The sequence below is a fragment of the Sander lucioperca genome, chromosome 11 (genome assembly GCF_008315115.2).
Source record: "Sander lucioperca isolate FBNREF2018 chromosome 11, SLUC_FBN_1.2, whole genome shotgun sequence".
Classification (NCBI taxonomy): Eukaryota; Metazoa; Chordata; class Actinopteri; order Perciformes; family Percidae; genus Sander; species Sander lucioperca.
The window spans coordinates 11,004,007-11,023,502 of NC_050183.1; the positions used below are offsets into that span (position 1 = coordinate 11,004,007).

General features: G+C 40.6%; 1 protein-coding gene across 2 annotated transcripts; it reads left to right on the top strand.

Annotated features, from left to right (window-relative positions):
- The first annotated feature begins 210 nt into the window (after positions 1-210).
- bcl6aa (BCL6A transcription repressor a) lies at positions 211-19,375 on the top strand. Of its 2 annotated transcripts, XM_031311789.2 has the most exons (10): positions 211-943; positions 10,817-10,909; positions 14,910-15,081; positions 15,197-15,418; positions 15,512-16,477; positions 16,838-17,019; positions 17,125-17,292; positions 17,387-17,517; positions 17,786-17,923; positions 18,037-19,375. In XM_031311789.2, the coding sequence occupies exons 1-10, from the start codon at positions 916-918 to the stop codon at positions 18,178-18,180; spliced, it is 2,244 nt and encodes a 747-aa protein (XP_031167649.1). In that variant the 5' UTR covers positions 211-915; the 3' UTR covers positions 18,181-19,375. The 2 variants fall into 2 exon arrangements, with proteins under 2 accessions (XP_031167649.1, XP_031167650.1); XM_031311790.2 differs by lacking the exons at positions 211-943; positions 10,817-10,909 and adding an exon at positions 12,546-12,650.
- Positions 19,376-19,496: the final 121 nt, after the last annotated feature.

Genomic DNA, 19,496 nt, shown 5'->3' on the forward strand with positions numbered 1-19,496 from the left:
ATAACACCCCCCCTCCACGAGACAAGTTATAAAGAGCAATATCTAGTTCCATGGATTGAGATCAGCTTAGGTAGATTAATGCTCCAGGACACTGAAATGTTTGTTGTATAAAAGCTCTGTTTATAAAACAATGTGTCATCGCCATATATGAAAATCTCTAATCTGGCAGATGGCCTGAGCTCCAGGAGTTCCTCCACGGTAAAGGCACTGCTGTAGTCGATGGTTTGTGTTCCTGTGGTTTAATGGGATTGTAGACTCTCCATTCAAATGAATTATAGATAGGAAAACTGGGATTATTTTACAGGCTGTTTAATCTCTTCCTCTTTTTTTTTTTTGCTCCATGGTTTCAGCATTCGTGGAAACGTGGAGCGAATGAGTGCTACAATCAATGAACGCTAGAGTGCAGGCGGCCTATCAGCTCAGAGAGCAAGAGATGCCCTGTGGACCGGTTCACTAACATGAAGCGTGCTCAGTCGACTTGACTCACTTCAGCCCCGCTGCCGCTGCCGTGCCCGCCTTTCCAGAAGCGTTCCCATCCTGCTGAACACTGACAGACATGAGGCTTCACCAGAGCTGCTCCGCCACCGCCTGACTCAGACTCGGTGCCCTCTTGCACTGAAGACAGCTTCATCCCTCCAGCTTAGGGAGGGGGTGGTGGGGAGGACCAGTCAGACTCTGCATCCTGGAACATATTACTTGCCAGAAAAATACAACTCTGGTGAACACAGTTTGGGCGGGTTGTGTTTTTGCTGTGCTGGACCTTACCATAGTCAGGTAGAAAAGTAGATTGATCTCAGTGAAAAGACTTTTTTTGGAAGTGCAGAAGAGGCCCCCCTTTGCTTCTTGAACCTCGGCTCACTGCTTTGAATTCAAGGCGCAGGCACTTCCTCCTTGATTTCCACTACAGATCCCATCATGCCTCACTCCTTCCAGCAGAAAAAAGGTGAGACTAATTTTATTCTGTTTCTCAAAACCTGCCCCTAGAATGACAACATTTCAATGCTGGCAAAATAAATGAATGTGTAATATATATTTGACAAAAATTATTTTAAATAACAAAAAGTGTAAATTAATATAAAAAACTTCAGAAACTTGACATACTTGACTAGACTGATTTTTGATTACTATATTACCAGTTCTTGTCATATATTGCCATAAGGACACAAGGCTTTGTTCAGGTAATACTACATTGCATTAAGAAATGATATTTAAAACTATGCACAAATATCAAATTTGCCTACTTCAGAGAAATATATATTTCATTATAGTTTCTTATCATCAATGGGACTGGTCAGGAAATCTTTCCCATTCTTTTGTCTAACATGTCTTAATTGAGCAAACTGTATCCACAGGACGAGTGACAGCTAAAAAAAAAAAACATTCTTCCACAGACAAAGCTAACTCGCCAACTCCTGCACTGAAATAAGTGTATATTTCCATAGCGCTCGTATGATGCTCAACTAATCTCAGAGATCAAATCAATATAGTGCTCAATCACTTGCTCAGTCACAACATTAACAAGAGCGAGCATGCAAAGTATAATATACAGGGGTCACGATAAAACAACTGACATCTGATAAGCAAATGGGAGGACCAGAATACAACAATTAATGTCCTCACAGGCTTATCTACAGTATGTAAATACATGTAAAATAGACATTCGGCGTGAGCTAAGAAAGGATCTGGGTGATTTGAGAGACCTATATTTGATTCACTTTTGATTTTCATGTGAGAATCTTTCCATGGCTGCACAAAAGACAAAAACAAAGGTAAGTGGTTTGAGTAAAGCTATGTCAAAAAAGACTTTACCATCAAAAGTCTCCTTCAACCTTAGAAAACAGATCATTGATGCACAATGCTATCTATACTACGGCTGGTTCACATGTGATTATATCATAAAATGCTTGTGGTCCCATGCACACAGAACACTAAATATGTCTGTAGTGCTGCAGATACCAAGAGTGTCTGCGTGTGTGATGTAGAACAGATAACACACAGGTGGCACTCTGCTTTCTTGCATCAGCACTTCCACCTGGCATTTCCTGGGCTTCAGAGTTACTTTGAATGAAAGCACTGAGCTCTTAACTATGATACATTAGTAAGAATTAATTGTATTTAAAAATATGCTCATTTCTTGTGTTTCAAATGTGCATAAATGCAGGTTAATGAGGCCTGATGGTTATATGAGTTGATCTGTTTCTAGCAAACATAAAGAGTGGGAGGTTTTCCAGAGTTTAGAAGGAGAAAGCACTGTTTGTCTGGTTTCATGTATTGGCTGAAATAAGGGTGTAGGCGCTGACAAGACAAAGAAGAAAAATCAATCAAAAATGATACATTTTAAGCAAAACTAACAGATTATTCAGAAATTGGATGAAACATGAAAGAAAAAGAGTTGTGTGTGCATTTAATGCATGTATCATGACTGATATATCACAAACATTTTTGAATGATAATGATCTCTTCTTGAATCCATGTAAGTACCCAGAGTTTTTTTATTTATTTTTTTTTGGGGGGGGGCAGTTGACTTCTGTGGTTTTGGTGGGATTGCTTTCATCCTCGCCAATCCCATGTTTCCATGTTGGATTTAAATCCATTTACTGCTTTGGCTGGAGGAAACCAAAAATAAATAAAAAGCTGACATGAAAAGTACACCTATATAATACTAATAGAGGCTGTGAACGTTTGATGATGATCTCTAATGCCAGATTTTTCCCATGAAATGAAAATATGAAAGCTCATCTAAAGCCTGTTTTTAGCTTCTTATTTTTTTTTATGTAGCTGTAGTGGACTTGCCTGTGAGGAAATAATATATTTCATATGAAATGTAACGATGCTTTACCCAGAATTACATATGATATTGTTGTATTTTTCAAACACAGGAGCAGTAGAGACAGAGAGCTGAGGTGGTGGATGTGCTAAGTGCTTTGTGTGTGGTTCTTGTTGAACTGCAGCCTGGAGCTAGGTGTGTGTAGTTCCTGTTTAACCAGCCCTGCGTACCAGGATCAGCAGTTGGCATTAGATGCAGGCAGTGGGAGCAATGTAACAGGGGAGAATTTGATATAAAGCGAAACTGGGCTGGAGTGCAGGGGCGAGAGAGAGAGAGAGAGAGAGATTAAGAACAGTTAACTGATGGAATGAATGACATGAGAGCCAAGTCCAAAACTAAACACTGACTGTGACTCTGTGTCTATGCGGAGAGACTTTGTTTTTGCTATTGTTTCAGCATCAGTTTAACTTCTATACTCTAAGTCAGGGGTCTTTAACGTTTTTTAGGCCTAGGACCCCTTAGCTGAAAGGGAGACTGAGCAGGGACCCCTTACTACATGTATTGTATAAAAATGTAGTTAGTAGCATGTTAAACTGGGACAGATGGATGAAAATATTTAAACATTATGTTTTAATGTTAAACATACACGTGGAAGGCAAAGTAAGTCCTTAAGCTTTCAAATAATATACATCAAACAATAATTTGGTCCCCCCCCCCTGCAGTAACTCTGAGGACCCCCTAGGGGTCACAGACCCCCTGTTGAAGATCTCTGCTCTAAACACAATTAAATTGCTTGTGAACAATCATTCCAGCAAAAAACAAAGACTTCAAACTGGTTCAGTGGCCTTTATGTCCCCATAAACATGTTATCATTGGAAGATTCCACCGGGACATACGTAAATACAGAAGAAATGCTATCTGCATTGCCTACACAGCGCAAATGGCAAGCTTGAAATGAAATCTTCACAGTTTACATGCTCAGCTTTGCACAAAGTTGTATTTATTTTACACTCCTGCAGCGTGTCAGTAGTAATGTGAGACCCTTGAAATCACTGGATGCCGTTTCTAGAGAAAGTGTGATTGTGTTTTCCTGCATTGTCACCAAAGTGCTGGACAATGTCTCAATTATGTTCAATTGAAATGTGAACAGATACGCTGAAAACACACTTTGAGCATCTAAGCAGGCATTTTACATAGACACAACTCAGATAGACACGTAAAGTAACACTACAAAAAGTGGATATTGTTATAGGTTTTTTTTGTATACAATGCAATTGTCGATGTTTGGGTCAATTTGGACAGGTTTGCATTCTTACTACTACAGTAGCACTTAAAGCTATAGTGCGTAGTTTCTGTCTCCCCCATGAGGAATTCTGAGTAATGACAGCCTTCTGTGATCGCACACGCGCCCCTCCCCAACGTAGTTGCTAGTAGCCAAGGAGGACACAGAGGATTAAAAACATGATGGACTCTTCAGAAGAGGTCATTATCTTTACTCAAGATCTGCGCACGAAAGTCACCAGACGCCACAATCTTCTGAACATAGTCCTACTGAGAAATCCAGAGAGAGTTGTGTGGAGCTGATAGTCTTAATTAGCTTTGTAGCAACTCATTTGGCAATGGCTTGAATGTATGTATGATGTTCATTAATATCAAAAAGTTACACACTAAAGCTTTAAAGTGGCAGAAGCTGTATCTTTCAACCATTTATCCATTACTTTTAGCTAATCATTTTGACTGTTCCTCTATTACTTTCAGATTTGTAGATTCTAGATTTCACTAACTGTTTTCAACTTAATTTTAGATAATCAAGTCAGCCGTTGATTTATTTCTTTTGGCACATTATTTCAAATGTTTATGCTCTCTTAGCTAACTATTTAAACTACGTATCCATTATTTTTGGCTAACTATTTTGAAACTTTTGTGAGCTTGCTAGGTGAGTCCCCCTGTCTGTAATATGTGTACATTGGTAAGCAAGAGAATGCATGTTCCTAAAGTCAAACAAAAAGTTGTGTGATATGAGGAAGGAGCCTCCCAACGTTTCACACACCCAACACATCCAGATGTACAGTTTGATACTAACTAATAGGTGTTGTGACAGCAGTGCAGGAAAGGGGGTTGATTCAGGACAGATGATTCTTATTGGATCATAATTGAGGGTGGTGCAATGAAATAAGACACACTTGTTTACCGTTTAAAATCTCTGCACTAAAGCTGAGAGTGGATACCGCTGTTAAAACACCAAGCTGAATCCATGTAGACACACATAACGTGGCTTTGAAACTGATCTGTGCAGAAGTTTTCCCAAATTTAACAACTCCTCCTCATCATGTGGTCTTGGAACTTTGTATGCATGGCTGCTATTATTGCACGCTTGTACTATATCTCCTCATGTTTTTGTGGAAGTAACTGACCCATCATCCAGCAGATGGCACACTGGCAAGGGACTGTTTCTGGTATGTGTGGAAAATTCCATCAAGTTGGAGTCTGCAGGCTGCATTCCTGGCTCCTCTCAGCTGGCCCTGAGAAAGTCCTGAATCTACATGCTTTGATTCGACCAAATTGGAATTCTAGCCCACCAACACGCCTCTGCTCTGACTATAACCTTAGCATGTAGCTTGCACAGGCAGGCTGCTGAACTCAAGGTTATCCACACATGCAGGCACACTGCAGAAACTTACTCCAAAGTTTCTTTTAGTGTGCACGCGTGTAAGTGGTGGAAGAAGTATTCAGATCCTTTACTTAAGTGAAGGTACTAATACAACGCTGTAAAAAAATACTCTGTTACAAGTAAAAGTGCTGCATTGAAAATGTTACTTAACCCTTGTGTTGTCCTCGGGTCAAATTTGACTCGTTTTCAAAAAAAAATTATATCAGAAATATGGGTTTATTTCAACCAAATGCCCCCAAACTATAACACAGATACATGTACAGTATGTACATTGTATGGAAGCCATACAGCATTCTTCGCAGGTAAAATTACTGATTACTTTCATTCAATTTTGTAGCATTTGAAAAAAAGTAATTTTAACATAAACCAGTCTGTGATCCATCAACATCCTCTGATCTTAACTATTAGTCAAAATAATTCATGACTTCTGCTTTTTTTCATCTTAAAAATGAGGTATAATGCCATATAAGTTAGGGTTTATTGACTATGAATGAAAACAAAATGTCAAAAGCATCGAGAAAAGCGACAAAAACCTCTAGAGAAAAAAGCGCCCAAAAAAAGTTCATTTTCAATTTTGACCCTGAAGGACGACAAGTTCATGGTTGACGGGAAGACAACACAAGGGTTAAGTAAAAGTATGTAAGTATCATCGGGAAAATGTACTTAAAGTATTAAAAGGTACAATATGTAACATTTCTGCATTAAAATGTCTAAAAATGACTATACCTATGTTATATATTTTGTTGAGTCGTGTACTTACACTATCCCAAATGTTTCCAACTATTTTCAATCCCAGAAAAATCTATAATTTTATTTCTGACACAGGACGTTTGGTTTAGTCACCTGTCAGTGGCGTCATATAACCTTTGACCCCTCTGGTTCCTCTAACTTTTGTCAAAACACGAGCACCCAGATGACACGTTCAAGAGTAATTGTAAATCATACAATGTCACAGCAAGAGTTATAATCAGTAACCGTAATACTGATCATTTTCCTGCCGCACAGCATCATTTTGTCATTGATTAAAAGTAGTCAATGCAGAATAAGCCTCACATTCTAGAAACTGGAAACGATCAAAAATGTTCTATCAATCAATTAGCTAATCATTTCAGCTGGACTTGTAGGCTGTTATATTGTTGGGTAGTTTAGTTTATAATTAGGGCTGTCAAAATAAGCTAGAATGGCTCCGGGTCAAACCTCAATATGGAATAGATTAATCTGCGTTATTTTTTTCTCAGATTAATTAATCGAAATGAACGCGTTAAAAAAAATAACGCAGATTAATCTATTCCATATTGAGGTTTGACCCGGAGCCGTTCTAGCCACCATTGGACTGTAAAATGAAGGAGGGAGACGAGAATGTGCTGCCTGGATCATTAATTGGAACATTTACTTGTAAAAATCTTCCTGCCAACCCTGGCTACCGAAATCTGGTGCCACTGATATGTCTGCTCTTCTCTCTGATGCTCTGAAACAGACGATACAGGCAACACAAACACCGCTGCACGGGACGCTAGTTAACACTATACTCAACAGCAGCTAACGTTAGCCTACCGCTAGCTAGTTAACACTATACTCAACAGCAGCTAACGTTAGCCTACCGCTAGCTAGTTAACACTATACTCGGCAGCAGCTAACGTTAGCCTACCACTAGCTAGTTAACACTATACTCGACAGCAGCTAACGTTAGCCTACCGCTAGCTAGTTAACACTATACTCGACAGCAGCTAACGTTAGCCTACCGCTAGCTAGTTAACACTATACTCGACAGCAGCTAACGTTAGCCTACCGCTAGCTAGTTAACACTATACTCAACAGCAGCTAATGTTAGCCTACCGCTAGCTAGTAGCTGGATTAAACACGGTTAAAATGCTGACAGCTAATGCTAAACGGTGTAAAGTTTGACTGTGTTTTACTGTAGAGGATTCAACACCGAGGTGTAACAATCTGCAGCTGCGTAGGAAAAACACAAACGGTGCGTTCAATGAAACTGGTAAACTACAGCCTCGTGGTGCATTTGAAGTTATTGTAAATGTCCTTTTCCCATCTGGTGGTTGTTTTTGTCGTTCAACAGCAATTTACTAGTGAAATAAGTTATTGTTATTGTTATACATTATTATTAAATCATTTCATTTTGACCATATGGCCTTAGCAATAAACAAGCCGTTCTTTAATGTCACAGACTGTTGTTTAGTACCCTTTTTTTCTTTTCTTTTTTTACTTTCTTAAAAAGTATCGGTCCAGGCACCGTTAATTATGTATGCGATTAATTTCGATTAATTAATCACAGAGTATGTAATTAATTAGATACAATTTTTTAATCGATTGACAGCCCTATTTATAATAAAACAATGTATTTTATAAACTACATGTGTTTTGTGTGCAAAGATCTTCATTTGTAAAGTAACTAGTAACTCTAGCTGTCAGATGAATGTAGTGGAGTAAAAAGTACAATATTTCTCTCTGAAATGTAGCGTAGAAGTAGAAAGTGGCATGAAAAGAAAAGATTCAAGTAAAGTACAAGTACCTCAACATTTGGACTTTAAGCTTTAGTGCGTAACTTTTTGATATAAATGAACGTCCGTTCCATTCAAGCCATTGCCAAATGAGTTGCTGCAAAGTTAATTAAGACTATCAGCTCCACACAACTCTCTCTGGATGTCTCAGTATGACTATGTTTAAAAGATTGTGGCGTCCGGCGACTTTCACACGCAGAAACTCGAGTGGTGAAGATAATGACCTCTGCGGTGTGCGATCACGGAAGGCTTGTATCATGTGGACGCACCGACAGTGTTGTTGTCATTACTTAGAATTCCTCATGGGGGAGACGGAAACTACGCACTATAGCTTTAAGTACAGTACTTGAGTAAATGTACTTAGTTACATTCCACCACTGGCATAAGTTGTAAGTCCTCAATTAAAGTTACAGGAAGAGGGAATGAATCCAAATAGAATGCCAAAATGTTCATACTCAAAATCATACTAACAGCAGAACACACAATCCAGGGACTCCTTTCCCTGTCTATGATTCCCTTCTGCTGCTTATCTTCCTGGTGTGTTTTTAACCTTCTAACACTGTTCCGGTCAAAAATGACCGATTTACACATTCCCTGTACCATAAATATGGCATTTGTCATCAGATTGCCTTTAAGACCTTATGATATCCTTCACAAAAGGCATTTGAACACATAACATTCATTGTGAATACTTTCCTTGAATACTGAGTGATTCATTCAACGTAGTCACACTTCTTTTGTTTACGGGTCAAAAATGGCCACCATAGGAAATTAATGGGAAAGAGTATAATTTTCATCCAGGAGATAAAAGACATCTCCATACATACACTCCTACAACTTTCCTGTGCTTGTGTACCCATTCTCAGGTGCAAAGCTTTCATTTGCAAGGGACACTGCACCATGACTGCAATTTGCCATTTGTGCATGTGAAGAAAATACAACAGAGGAACAAATCTTTTTTCTTTTTTTATAGACATACTGTATAGCCGTGTCCCAATCCAATGGTGATTGACAAAGGGCGACTTTATTGTGGACAAAAGAAGAAGGAAAAAAACAAAAAAAAGCTTCTGGGATGCATGGAGTTAAAAAAGTGAAACTTAATATGAAAAGAAATTCTTTTAAAGAAAGGAACTAAAAAGACCTCTGTAGCTAACAGCATTTTCTGTTTGGTGTTACAGCTTGGTTGCATCATGCCTCTCAGAACAAAACTCCACACTCACATCTTTGCTGACAATGAACACTGAAGTTGGCAGAAATTTGCTGTGAAACGAGACAAAAGTGTGCAGTTTATGAAGAAAAAAAAAGTGAGGCAACCTCCGGGCCTCGGGCATTTGTCAGTGGGCATTTCTATTCAATGACCTATCATGCACCAAGTGTACGCAATGATACAACTTGGAGATGTTTCACACTGTGTCAGACGTGTACAAGCATTATTATTATTATTTTTTTATATATATATATATATATATATATATATTTGCAGCTGTTACTGGCCAGGGCAGACTTGAATCACTGTCACAACCTGCTTTGGCCGTGATTGTTTGTGAGCAGCGTGCTGCCTACACAAAGAGACCAAGAACTTAACATCATGAGCTGTTATATTTCATTATGCAGCCTGAATGGAGATCAAGGATTAACCGATACACTGTTCATAATGTGACAATGTGCCCTGTGTGTTATTCACACAGATTGCTATTGATCAGCTACCCTGCACTGTTTCTCTGCCCCGTGTAAGTGGGTCATTTATTTTTTGCTAGGAATTGGTTGAGTAAAAGTTTGCCAAGGATATGCAGTAATTATCTCCTCCTTCTATAGCTGGGCACAGCATGGGGCTTTGGTAAATTACACATCTTTCTCTCCGAACTCCTGGATGGTTTATGGCCGTGCATTATGCATAACTGTGCCAGAGCGCCTTAAACATCCCCCAAGTGGATTAAAATAAAGTTGACGCTGCTCTTTGTTTGGAGCTCAACATAGTCTTTATTTGGCAGTGCTGAATCGGAGGTTGCTGTAAAATAATTTTGTGCATCTTAATTATTTTGGAGACTTTTTTTCTCCCCCCCTCATTGGTTTGTAAACACCTGGAGTGTATTTTAGTGGGATGCCGGATCCAGATGGGCGGATGCTCAGGCACTCCACAAGGAAATGTGGGTTACATTAGAGTTGAGTGAGGCGTCACATGAAGGGCTGAACAAAAACCAAAAGAAAGGGCTGCATCTGACTCATTTGGATGTTTCTATCACACGGACTGACACAGCTCAAATGTCCCTATAATTAAAACTCATGTCACCGTTACTGTGTAATGACACTGGTATCAAGTATGTTAAAGTCTTAAGTCTTTTTTTTTTTTTATCTCTGAGAGAAAATGAGAGAAAGATCTTAGTTAAGATATATTTTACATGAAAATCTAGATGATCTCATTTTAAAATGTATTTTACCTTTCTCCGTTCATCTTCATCAAATTTAAGATCATGAGCTTTACAACATTTTCCTCAAAGACTTGATAAAACATAATAATAATCAATAGGTGTGGAGGTGTTAAGTCAAATGGATATTTACCAAAATAAAATACAAGGCCGTATGTTTGAACATGGCATGTGCTGTGTGTTACTAATTGTTAGCATTGATGACTAGAGCTCATGCTTCCACCTTTGTTTGCCCACTGATCTTTACATTTCAATCTAACCAGAGATGGTGTGTGTTATTTTGCAATATTAAAACTACTGAAGATAAATGATATAGCCTATTTAGAAAGGAGAGTTTTAATTGAGTGTACACTTTCACTGTTGTAATGCAAACTAATATATCTTCTTTTATCTATCTTAATTAATTGTATAAACTTGTCTTTGTGTGTACTCTCAGCTCAGCAGATGCTCCTGCTGTGCCAAGGGGTGAACGGGATGAGAAAAGACGGGGAATCCGTGGTTTGGAATCACCACAAGCAAAGTTTCCACGGTGAGTCACTGACAGTAAATGCTTGCCCACAACTCATGAAATGAACACAATTTTTGAGATGCTGTCATGCTGTCATCCCCTAACCAGGCAACCACTGGCAAAAAAAAAGATATATTTATATATGTAAATCCACACCAGTTCTCATCTTCATGCAAGGAAGAAACAAACTACAGAGTTCAACTTCTCTTCCGTGCCATCGTTTTATACAAAAGCCTGGCTGCTGATACTTTTCAAACTAAAAGAGCACGAAGTCAAACACAACACTAGTAAGCTGAAAAGTAAAATAAATAAATAAATGAAATACTCAGTTTATTCTCGCCCAAATCTGAGAAATTATGCAACATGGAGTAGCCTATACATGCTATAAATTAAATAGTAGCATTTTCCAGGAAACTTTCACTTTGCATTTCAATGAGCAATATTTTTTGTTCTAAGTGTGCACATCATCTGACATGAACAAGGCATCCTCCCCTTCTATTAAAAAAGGGTTTTTTTGGAGGAAGGAGAGAAAACATTTCAAAAGAAAAGACAACCGTCCACATAACAAGAGGCTAAAGTCTGTCTAAACTGTTTTTGGAGGAGGATGGAGCCTGCTAAGGAGTCCAAGTTACAAATGCATGTAACATTTTTTACACCAAGACATTCAATTTCACAGTAGCCTATAATAAGTCTAATGGCATTTTAAACATTAATACCCTCAATATCAAACCCATATGCCTGATTCTGATTTATAACCGAGGCTTGATTGCATTCAACTTGTATGCAGGCTACATCCTTGCTCATACCATTTAGATTGGTGATGCGCTTGCTTTCATGCAACAAGTTTTCTATGTAACGTTAATCATGAAGTTAATATTAGGACTGTAGATCGCACCTAATTAGTCTAACATGTTAATGTCACCAACTGTCTGGAAAGAAAACAGTCGCTTTAACACAATAGCGGCCATAAAGCGAGAGTGCATGAAACCGTTATATGCGCATATGAGAATATAAAACTGGACTGAACAATTGCCAATCCGACCATGCATTAACTGAAACACCAAACCGTTTAACAAACTCACTTACACACGCTCAACTGACTTCCTAATATAGCCTACTTGTAAATAATAAATCTATTAAAGCTTTCCTTTTTCAACAAACCCTCGATTGGTGATCGCAGCATTCCTCATCTGAAGAGAGCATACCTGCAGGAAATCTGGCTAAAAAATGAATTCTGGATAAGAAGAGCACGCCAGTCATATGTAATTCTGATCTCGGTGTGTGTGTGCAGTAGCCGACATGTAGGGTCTGGGTGTTAGATGCGACGAACGGCAACGAAACGACACATTGCCTGAAAAATGGAATATAAATTAGTTCTGAGAATTTCGGGGGCTGGGTTTAAGGAACTCGTGACGTCGCCGGCTCGACGTCCTGTGACTGTGGATTCAACCAAGAGCCGGGGGGGGTGGATCACTACGAAACAATTTCCTGCATTATTTTACAAAATAATTCAGATTTTTTTAGTCATTAAAACACTAGATGTAAGCAGTGTTTACTGTAAAAATCATAATGTGCAATACTCGCTAGAATAACCGCTTTGGAAAGAAGTTCTTTTCACCACAAGGGAAAAAAACGTCACACCCCTGTCACGGGAAAGTGGTACGGTCTCGGGCTCAAATTCCGAGAATTGAGCTCGTCTGATTCTTAGAACTGGGGTTCTTAGAAGTGGTGATGCAAGAAGTTTCTAGGAAAGCGCTACCAGGTGATTTTTTTTAAATTCATTTTTCCTCTAAATTGGCGCGAAGTTGTTATCTACTGTGTGTTGCTATGTTTTAGACAGCTATTTGTCCATTTGTGCTGTTTAGGTGTTTGTGTGTGACTGTGTCTGCTGGCAGTTTGAACAGTGCCGAGCAGAAGCTGTGAAGTGGCCGCTGTAGTGACGGAGACAGGCAGTGCGCCGCTCTCTGACAGATCATCTGCCCCGCGCTGCGCTGCGCTGCGCTGGAGTGAGCTGGTCGCGGTTGAACTAGCGGGGCAGACAGCAGTCTTCCTCCGCTGCAGCTCCCCAAGCCGCACCGATACAGAGTCATGTTGTTAAGATGTAATAAGGCTCGGCTTAGATAACTACCGAGGAAAATTAGGTGTAATGTTATCGGTGTATAGGCTATCCAGAGCCCGGGTTACAGTAGCCTAAATGGTTCTCGGGTGGACAGAGTTGGCGGTGTTAACATTGTCAGTGCAGCCGGCCGGGGCTTTAAATGCGCTCTCATTTAACGCTACTTTGTACGGTCAAGTGTCAACACAGTGTGGCGGCGGCTCTGTCAAACGAACTTTGCTGGCAGCATGGCTGCCTCAGGTTCAGGATATTTTTACTTAGCGGTCGCTCCGACGGTAATTTGCTCCAATGGAGCGCAAAAAAGGTTGCGCCGAACAAGCACTTGTGTTACCGTAACATTGTAGCGGAAACATTGGTGCTGATGTGTGTGTGTGTGTGTGTGTGTGTGTGTGTGTGTGTGTGTGTGTGTGTGTGTGTGTGTGTGTGTGTGTGTGTGTGTGTGTGTGTGTGTGTGTGTGTGTTTTTCCACGGCAGAGAGGCTACAAGACACGTCGTCGCACCAAGTTGTGTTTCCACTGTGACACACTGTCTGCGCTGCCAAGTTGAAAGGTTTTACTGAGATGCGCTCGGAGTTGGCTTCAGCTTTCCTGCAAAGTGTTGCTGCCTCATTTCTGTCACGGAATCCGAGAGTTTCAGTTCATGCTCAGGAACAGTTACAATAAGACTATGTTTAAGCATATAAAATAAAATGAAAATCATAGAGAGGCTTTATTCTGGACCTATGGGCTGACACAAATCTGTGTGCTGTCATTTTAATTGACAAACTATGATAGGGCAGATTGACTGAAGTTATGTAGCCCAGTTGCAGTCCTCATAATTTCTTTTCTGAAAATGTAGTTAATTACTAGCCTACATTAGGCCTACTGCTTGTTGTCCCTAACTAGAGGTCATAACTCGGTACCTTTTGATCGGAGGATATCAGTCTATTCAAGGCTGCGTTCTGTTCTGGTTCTATTTTCGGACGTGTCCAGTTACAGACTTCAGTCTTCACATTCAGTTCAAGATGCTGTCATAAATCCGCCTGCATGTTATAAAGCCATTTCTGCTTTGAGTTAATTAAATAATAGTTTCCACGCCCTTACAGTAATTGACCTAGAAATGCAATATAGCATATTAGCAAAGAAAAAGAGAATATAGAGCGTTGCTGGGCTGTCACAGGTCTGATCAGAGCAAACAAGTCAAACTGCTGCTGTATAACCTTGCCAGCTGCCCCGGCTTATTTTGAAGATCAGAACAGGACATCTTGCGGTTGAAATAAAAACTCATAGTTTGGCCGTTATTAGTTATTAGTAAGTTTTCAGTAATAGGCTAAGTCAGCTGCTTGCTGTTTTCCTCAACTTTTCTCCGTTAGACTGAACTCAGACCAAATGAAAGGACAGAGCGAACAATACTCAGGGCATCTAATGGTGTTTATTATACAAGTATGTGATATTGTTATTTAATTAAAATTACCGGTCATCATTTTTGTATTATCGAAAACAAAATCCGTAATTACAGAATTGTATCATAAATCATGTTGTCTGTTAGAATGTGATAACATTTTCCCTTCATCTTCATTTGTTATATCAACTTGTCAACCAGTGGTTTAGAAAAGGGAGAAAGTGTGTGTGTGTGTGTGTGTGTGTGTGTGTGTGTTGGGGGGGGGGAGGTAGAAATTTAAATGTCTAGACAGTGTTTATTTAATAAATGGCGCCGCCTTCTGGAGGACCGCCTGTATCTGTTTTAGTCTGCCACATTGATAAAGACCTTGTGAGGATCATAAATAATTTCAGCCCAATTCATTTACTTAAAGATTACCTGTTCTTCAGCATTGAAACAGATGGGTGAATTGTGGCATTGGCCTACCAGGGCACTGCTTTTTGTGAAATAATCTTTATGTCTAAGTCTTTTTTGTTTTAATTGCAGAACTTAACAAAATGGCTTGCGCAGCAGACAGCTGCATACAATTCACACGCCATGCCAGTGATGTCCTGCTCAACCTGAACCGGCTGCGTAGCAGAGATATTCTCACAGATGTCACTATCTTGGTTAACAGACAGCAGTTTCGGGCACACAAGACCGTTCTCATGGCTTGCAGGTACGTGTTATTCAGGCCAAGTTATATGAGCCAATGTTTCTGTTGCAGTTTAAAGATGATGTGATTGATCTGTATATGCTCTGTCTGCATTTCGTTTTCTTTGACATGGTTGCAGTGGGCTGTTTTACACCATCTTTACTGACTCCCACAAGTGCAACCTTAATGCGATCAGTCTGGATCCGAAGGTGGACCCAGAGGGCTTTGCCATCCTGCTGGAGTTCATGTACACCTCCCGTCTCACACTAAAGGAGAGTCTGATTATGGCGATCATGAACACCGCCATCTACCTGCAGATGGACCATGTTGTGGACACCTGCCACAGATTCATCAAGTCCAGGTAGGCAGAACAAGGTTCCATTACATTGGTCAAATTCATCATTATCAGCATCTGTCGTGTTTAGTTTTTTTTACCTTCTCATTCTTATTCCAGTGATCCGGCTGCCAAGCTGCCCAGAGATGAGTTTTTGATCAGTCCCTTGGTTCTACCTCAGGATGTCCATGCTTACCGGCCCCATGATGTTGTCGACAGTTTGCACAGCCGCGTGGCTCCATTCAGGGATGGGAGGCCCTACGGCTCAAACATTTTCAACGGGGTCAGCACCCCCAGCAACTACCCATTCTACGGGCAGTTTCCCATGCCAGGATTCCCTTTCCCTCTCTGCAAGTTGACTGATGCCAAAAACACTTTTGCTGACCTCTCTAAGAGTGGGATCCACCACAAGCATTGTTCTCCGCATGACAGCGCCAACCTCATCAGGGCAGAATACACCAGGGCGGTTGGCACTAGCTCCTCCAGCATTATTCACTCCACCACCTACGCTTCCAGGGAGGTAGCGAGAGACGACGAGATGCGGAAGGAAAGCCACGAGGGGGTCAGCCAGTCTATCGCTCTCGGCACAAGAAAGCGTGCATTTCCTGTGCTGACCCTGGAGCACCAGAGAGACTCTGGAAAAGATCACGCTCCTCAGGCAGAGGAAGACCTGATCCATCAGCACTACCCCCTGGGAATCTCCTCCGCTGGACGCAAGAGCCTCATGAGCAGCCCACAGAGCCCCCTCAAATCAGACTGCCAGCCCAACTCCCCAACAGAGTCCAGCAGTAGCAAGAACGCCGGCCTGTCCCAAGCTGCTGGAGTGCAAGCTCCGCAAGGTACGCAGGACCCCAAATCTCGCAACTGGAAAAAGTACAAGTTCATCGTGCTGAATCAGAGTGTTAAGGAAGACGAGGGGGGGCTGCGGGATCCCGGGCTTCGTTCCCCTCAGCGCCTCGGCCTGCCGCCCTACCTCCACCCCAGCGACTCGGAGAACCTCGACCCACAAACCACAAGCAAGAGCAGCGATCACAGTGAGGACCTGCCTGTGCCCCAGGCTAGTCGTCTCAACAACATCATTAACAGGTGAGGGTTTTTTTTTTTTTCATACACATAGTGGCATCTTTTTGCTTATGTACAACAAGAAAATGTCAATTTGACATGCGACATGCATCATTTTGTATGACGCGCTGGGAGGATTTTGAGGAAATGAAGGAAGATACAGTATATGTGTGGAGGGTTTAATGGTCAATGTTTTTTTATGCATTTTGTTTACAGTTTACTGTTCTGGATTTTGGACATTCACCGGGATTATTTTTAGGAACTTTATTTTGGAATGACATTTGATTTAAAATATTTGTTTACGTCTGACTTAAAGTATTGAATTTTTTTTAGCTTTAGCTCTGATTTGAAGTCTGACTTGAACTATTTGTTTTGTGTCTATAGTGCACTGGAGGGGTCACTGAGGAACGGTGACAGCCACCCTCCACACTACTTGAGCCGCCTGAACTGCTCGACCTGCGGCACGCCGTCCCCAAAGCACTCCGAAGTGTGTCCCAACACCTCCAGGACCCGTCTGGCAGAGGACATGGCTGAGCTGCACTCAGAATACTCCGACTCCAGTTGTGGTGAGTTTAAGATGGATAGTAAATGTCAGTGACAAATCAACAATGATGTATGTATTATTTAGGACTAGGGGTCTGCACTTTTTTACTATGATTTCTCCTGAACAGAAAATGGTACATTCTTCTGTAATGAATGCGACTCCAAGTTTGCCGAAGACGAAGCGCTGAAACAACACATGCTCCAAGTGCACAGCGACAAGCCATACAAGTGTGACCGCTGCCAGGCTGCTTTCCGCTACAAGGGAAACCTTGCAAGCCACAAGACTGTCCACACAGGTACATCTAAGAGATGAATTTGTCCGTCTGTCAAGTCTATGCTCCTTTGCTGCTCAATTCAAACGTTTCTTTTCCTCTGATTCCCTTTTCTCAGGAGAGAAGCCGTATCGCTGTAATATCTGTGGTGCTCAGTTTAATAGACCCGCTAACCTCAAGACTCACACTCGCATCCACTCAGGAGAGAAGCCATACAAATGTGAGACGTGTGGAGCTCGTTTTGTACAGGTAATAACACGCTAAAATACAATTGGCCTTATATAAAAATTGTCTGAGCTAATAGCACTAACTATGAGTGGGTTTAGCCATTTTCAGCTTTACAGAAGTACAGGTAATTACAGGGAAGAACATCCTTAAGGGTGTTTTGGCTTTTATACAATGCATACTAATACGTCAATCTGTGTGGAAGAACTCATTCCCCAATACTAGTTCGCATTGGTTCCAGTGCTGTCAGATAGTTTGATTCAAGCTGATTTATGTTCTGTTCGTGTTTCAGGTTGCTCATCTCCGCGCCCATGTGTTGATCCACACGGGTGAGAAGCCATATCCCTGTGAGATCTGTGGCACACGCTTCCGTCACCTGCAGACGCTGAAGAGCCACCTGCGTATACACACAGGAGAAAAGCCCTACCATGTAGGTTGACCTATACTCTTATTTCACTTCCTAAACAGTTACAAAATCATACAATAAGCAGCTAACCATCATAAAATGCAGTAAAATAAAAGTTGCGCTGCTTTCCTTTTCAGTGTGAGAAATGCAACTTGCACTTCCGCCACAAGAGTCAGCTACGGCTACATCTCCGACAGAAGCACGGCGCCATCACCAACACAAAGATCCAGTACCGTATGTCGACGGCAGACATGCCCACTGACATGACAAAGGCGTGCTGAGCTGGGGGAAGGCAACAGTTTTAATGGAGGCAATCTTGACCTTGGCATTTAAAGACCCCAACTTGTACAATCATCCAAAATTGTAGTGCCACACTGTGTTCATTAGACAAATAAATTGGCTGTGTACGCCATTCTAAACGGGTTTCCACTACATGTGAACGTAGAGCCACTTATGGCATCTTAGTCACTTTATTGTTTCTATATAGATATGAATATATATATGTATATGTCGGGAGTGTTTTTAAGCTTTGAAGGTACATATATAAAGCTTTATTTTGTTGAGAAGGATGGAATGTAAACTAATCTGTTTTTTGAAAATACAGTATTTTATATCAGAGAACTTACTTTTCTGAAAGTATTGAAAATTTTGATTGACGGGTGGTACATATATTTTAAGATTCCGAGATTTGCGGCTGTATAGAATTGTCTATACATTTTTATGTCGATGTACGTACATGTTGCACCATGTCAAGTTGCCATATTCATGTGACGAGGGAAAAAAAAAAGTCCTAATGTAATTGGATTTAGTCTAAAACATATCAGATGACTGCTGCTGTCTGATGAGGTTATGCATGAGGTACTCTATTACCGTTGCCAGTTGTCAGTGCACATGAAGTGGACAACGGCATAAATATTGTGACATATTGTGTAATTATATCTGTGGGATTGCTCTCTGCTGGCAGAGCCAATCTAAGTGTTGAAAATGCATTTCAAGGTACTGCTTTGTTCTGACCAAGAAACTATTTTGCTTTAAGTGTATTTGTATAGATGTGACTTCTGTTTTTGTTCATTCGTTTTCCATAAGTGAAGGTTTACAGTTTTGTCCTTGTTCTAGATCCTACAGTAAAGTTGTGCAAGTGTTGATATTTTTGGTTTGTACATACACTGTGTATTCAATGTGCCTTTCTCTCTATGGTGTCTGAATTCCTCTCTATTCAGCCCAGCTCTATTAAGGTACAACTCAAGGACATCACTTGTCCTACACCCCGTGTGTGTGTGTGTGTGTGTGTGTGTGTGTGTGTGTGTGTGTGTGTATTTTTAAATGCTTGTCACCAACCTTAAAACATGCAAATTCATCATTGTACATCTTCAGGACTTGTTTTGGGATTGGGCTTTTTTTAACTGCATTAAAATTATTGTACAATGGTATAGATGTATGAATGTAAAATAAAGGTATTGGATTTCTATGTATTAACAGATTTGAGTTTGTCATATTACAAACAAGAATTGACGGGCACACCGTTTTAACATTTCCAGAAATATTGTTAGATGGATAAAAACTACTAGAGGACATGACTTGTAGATCAAATACAGCA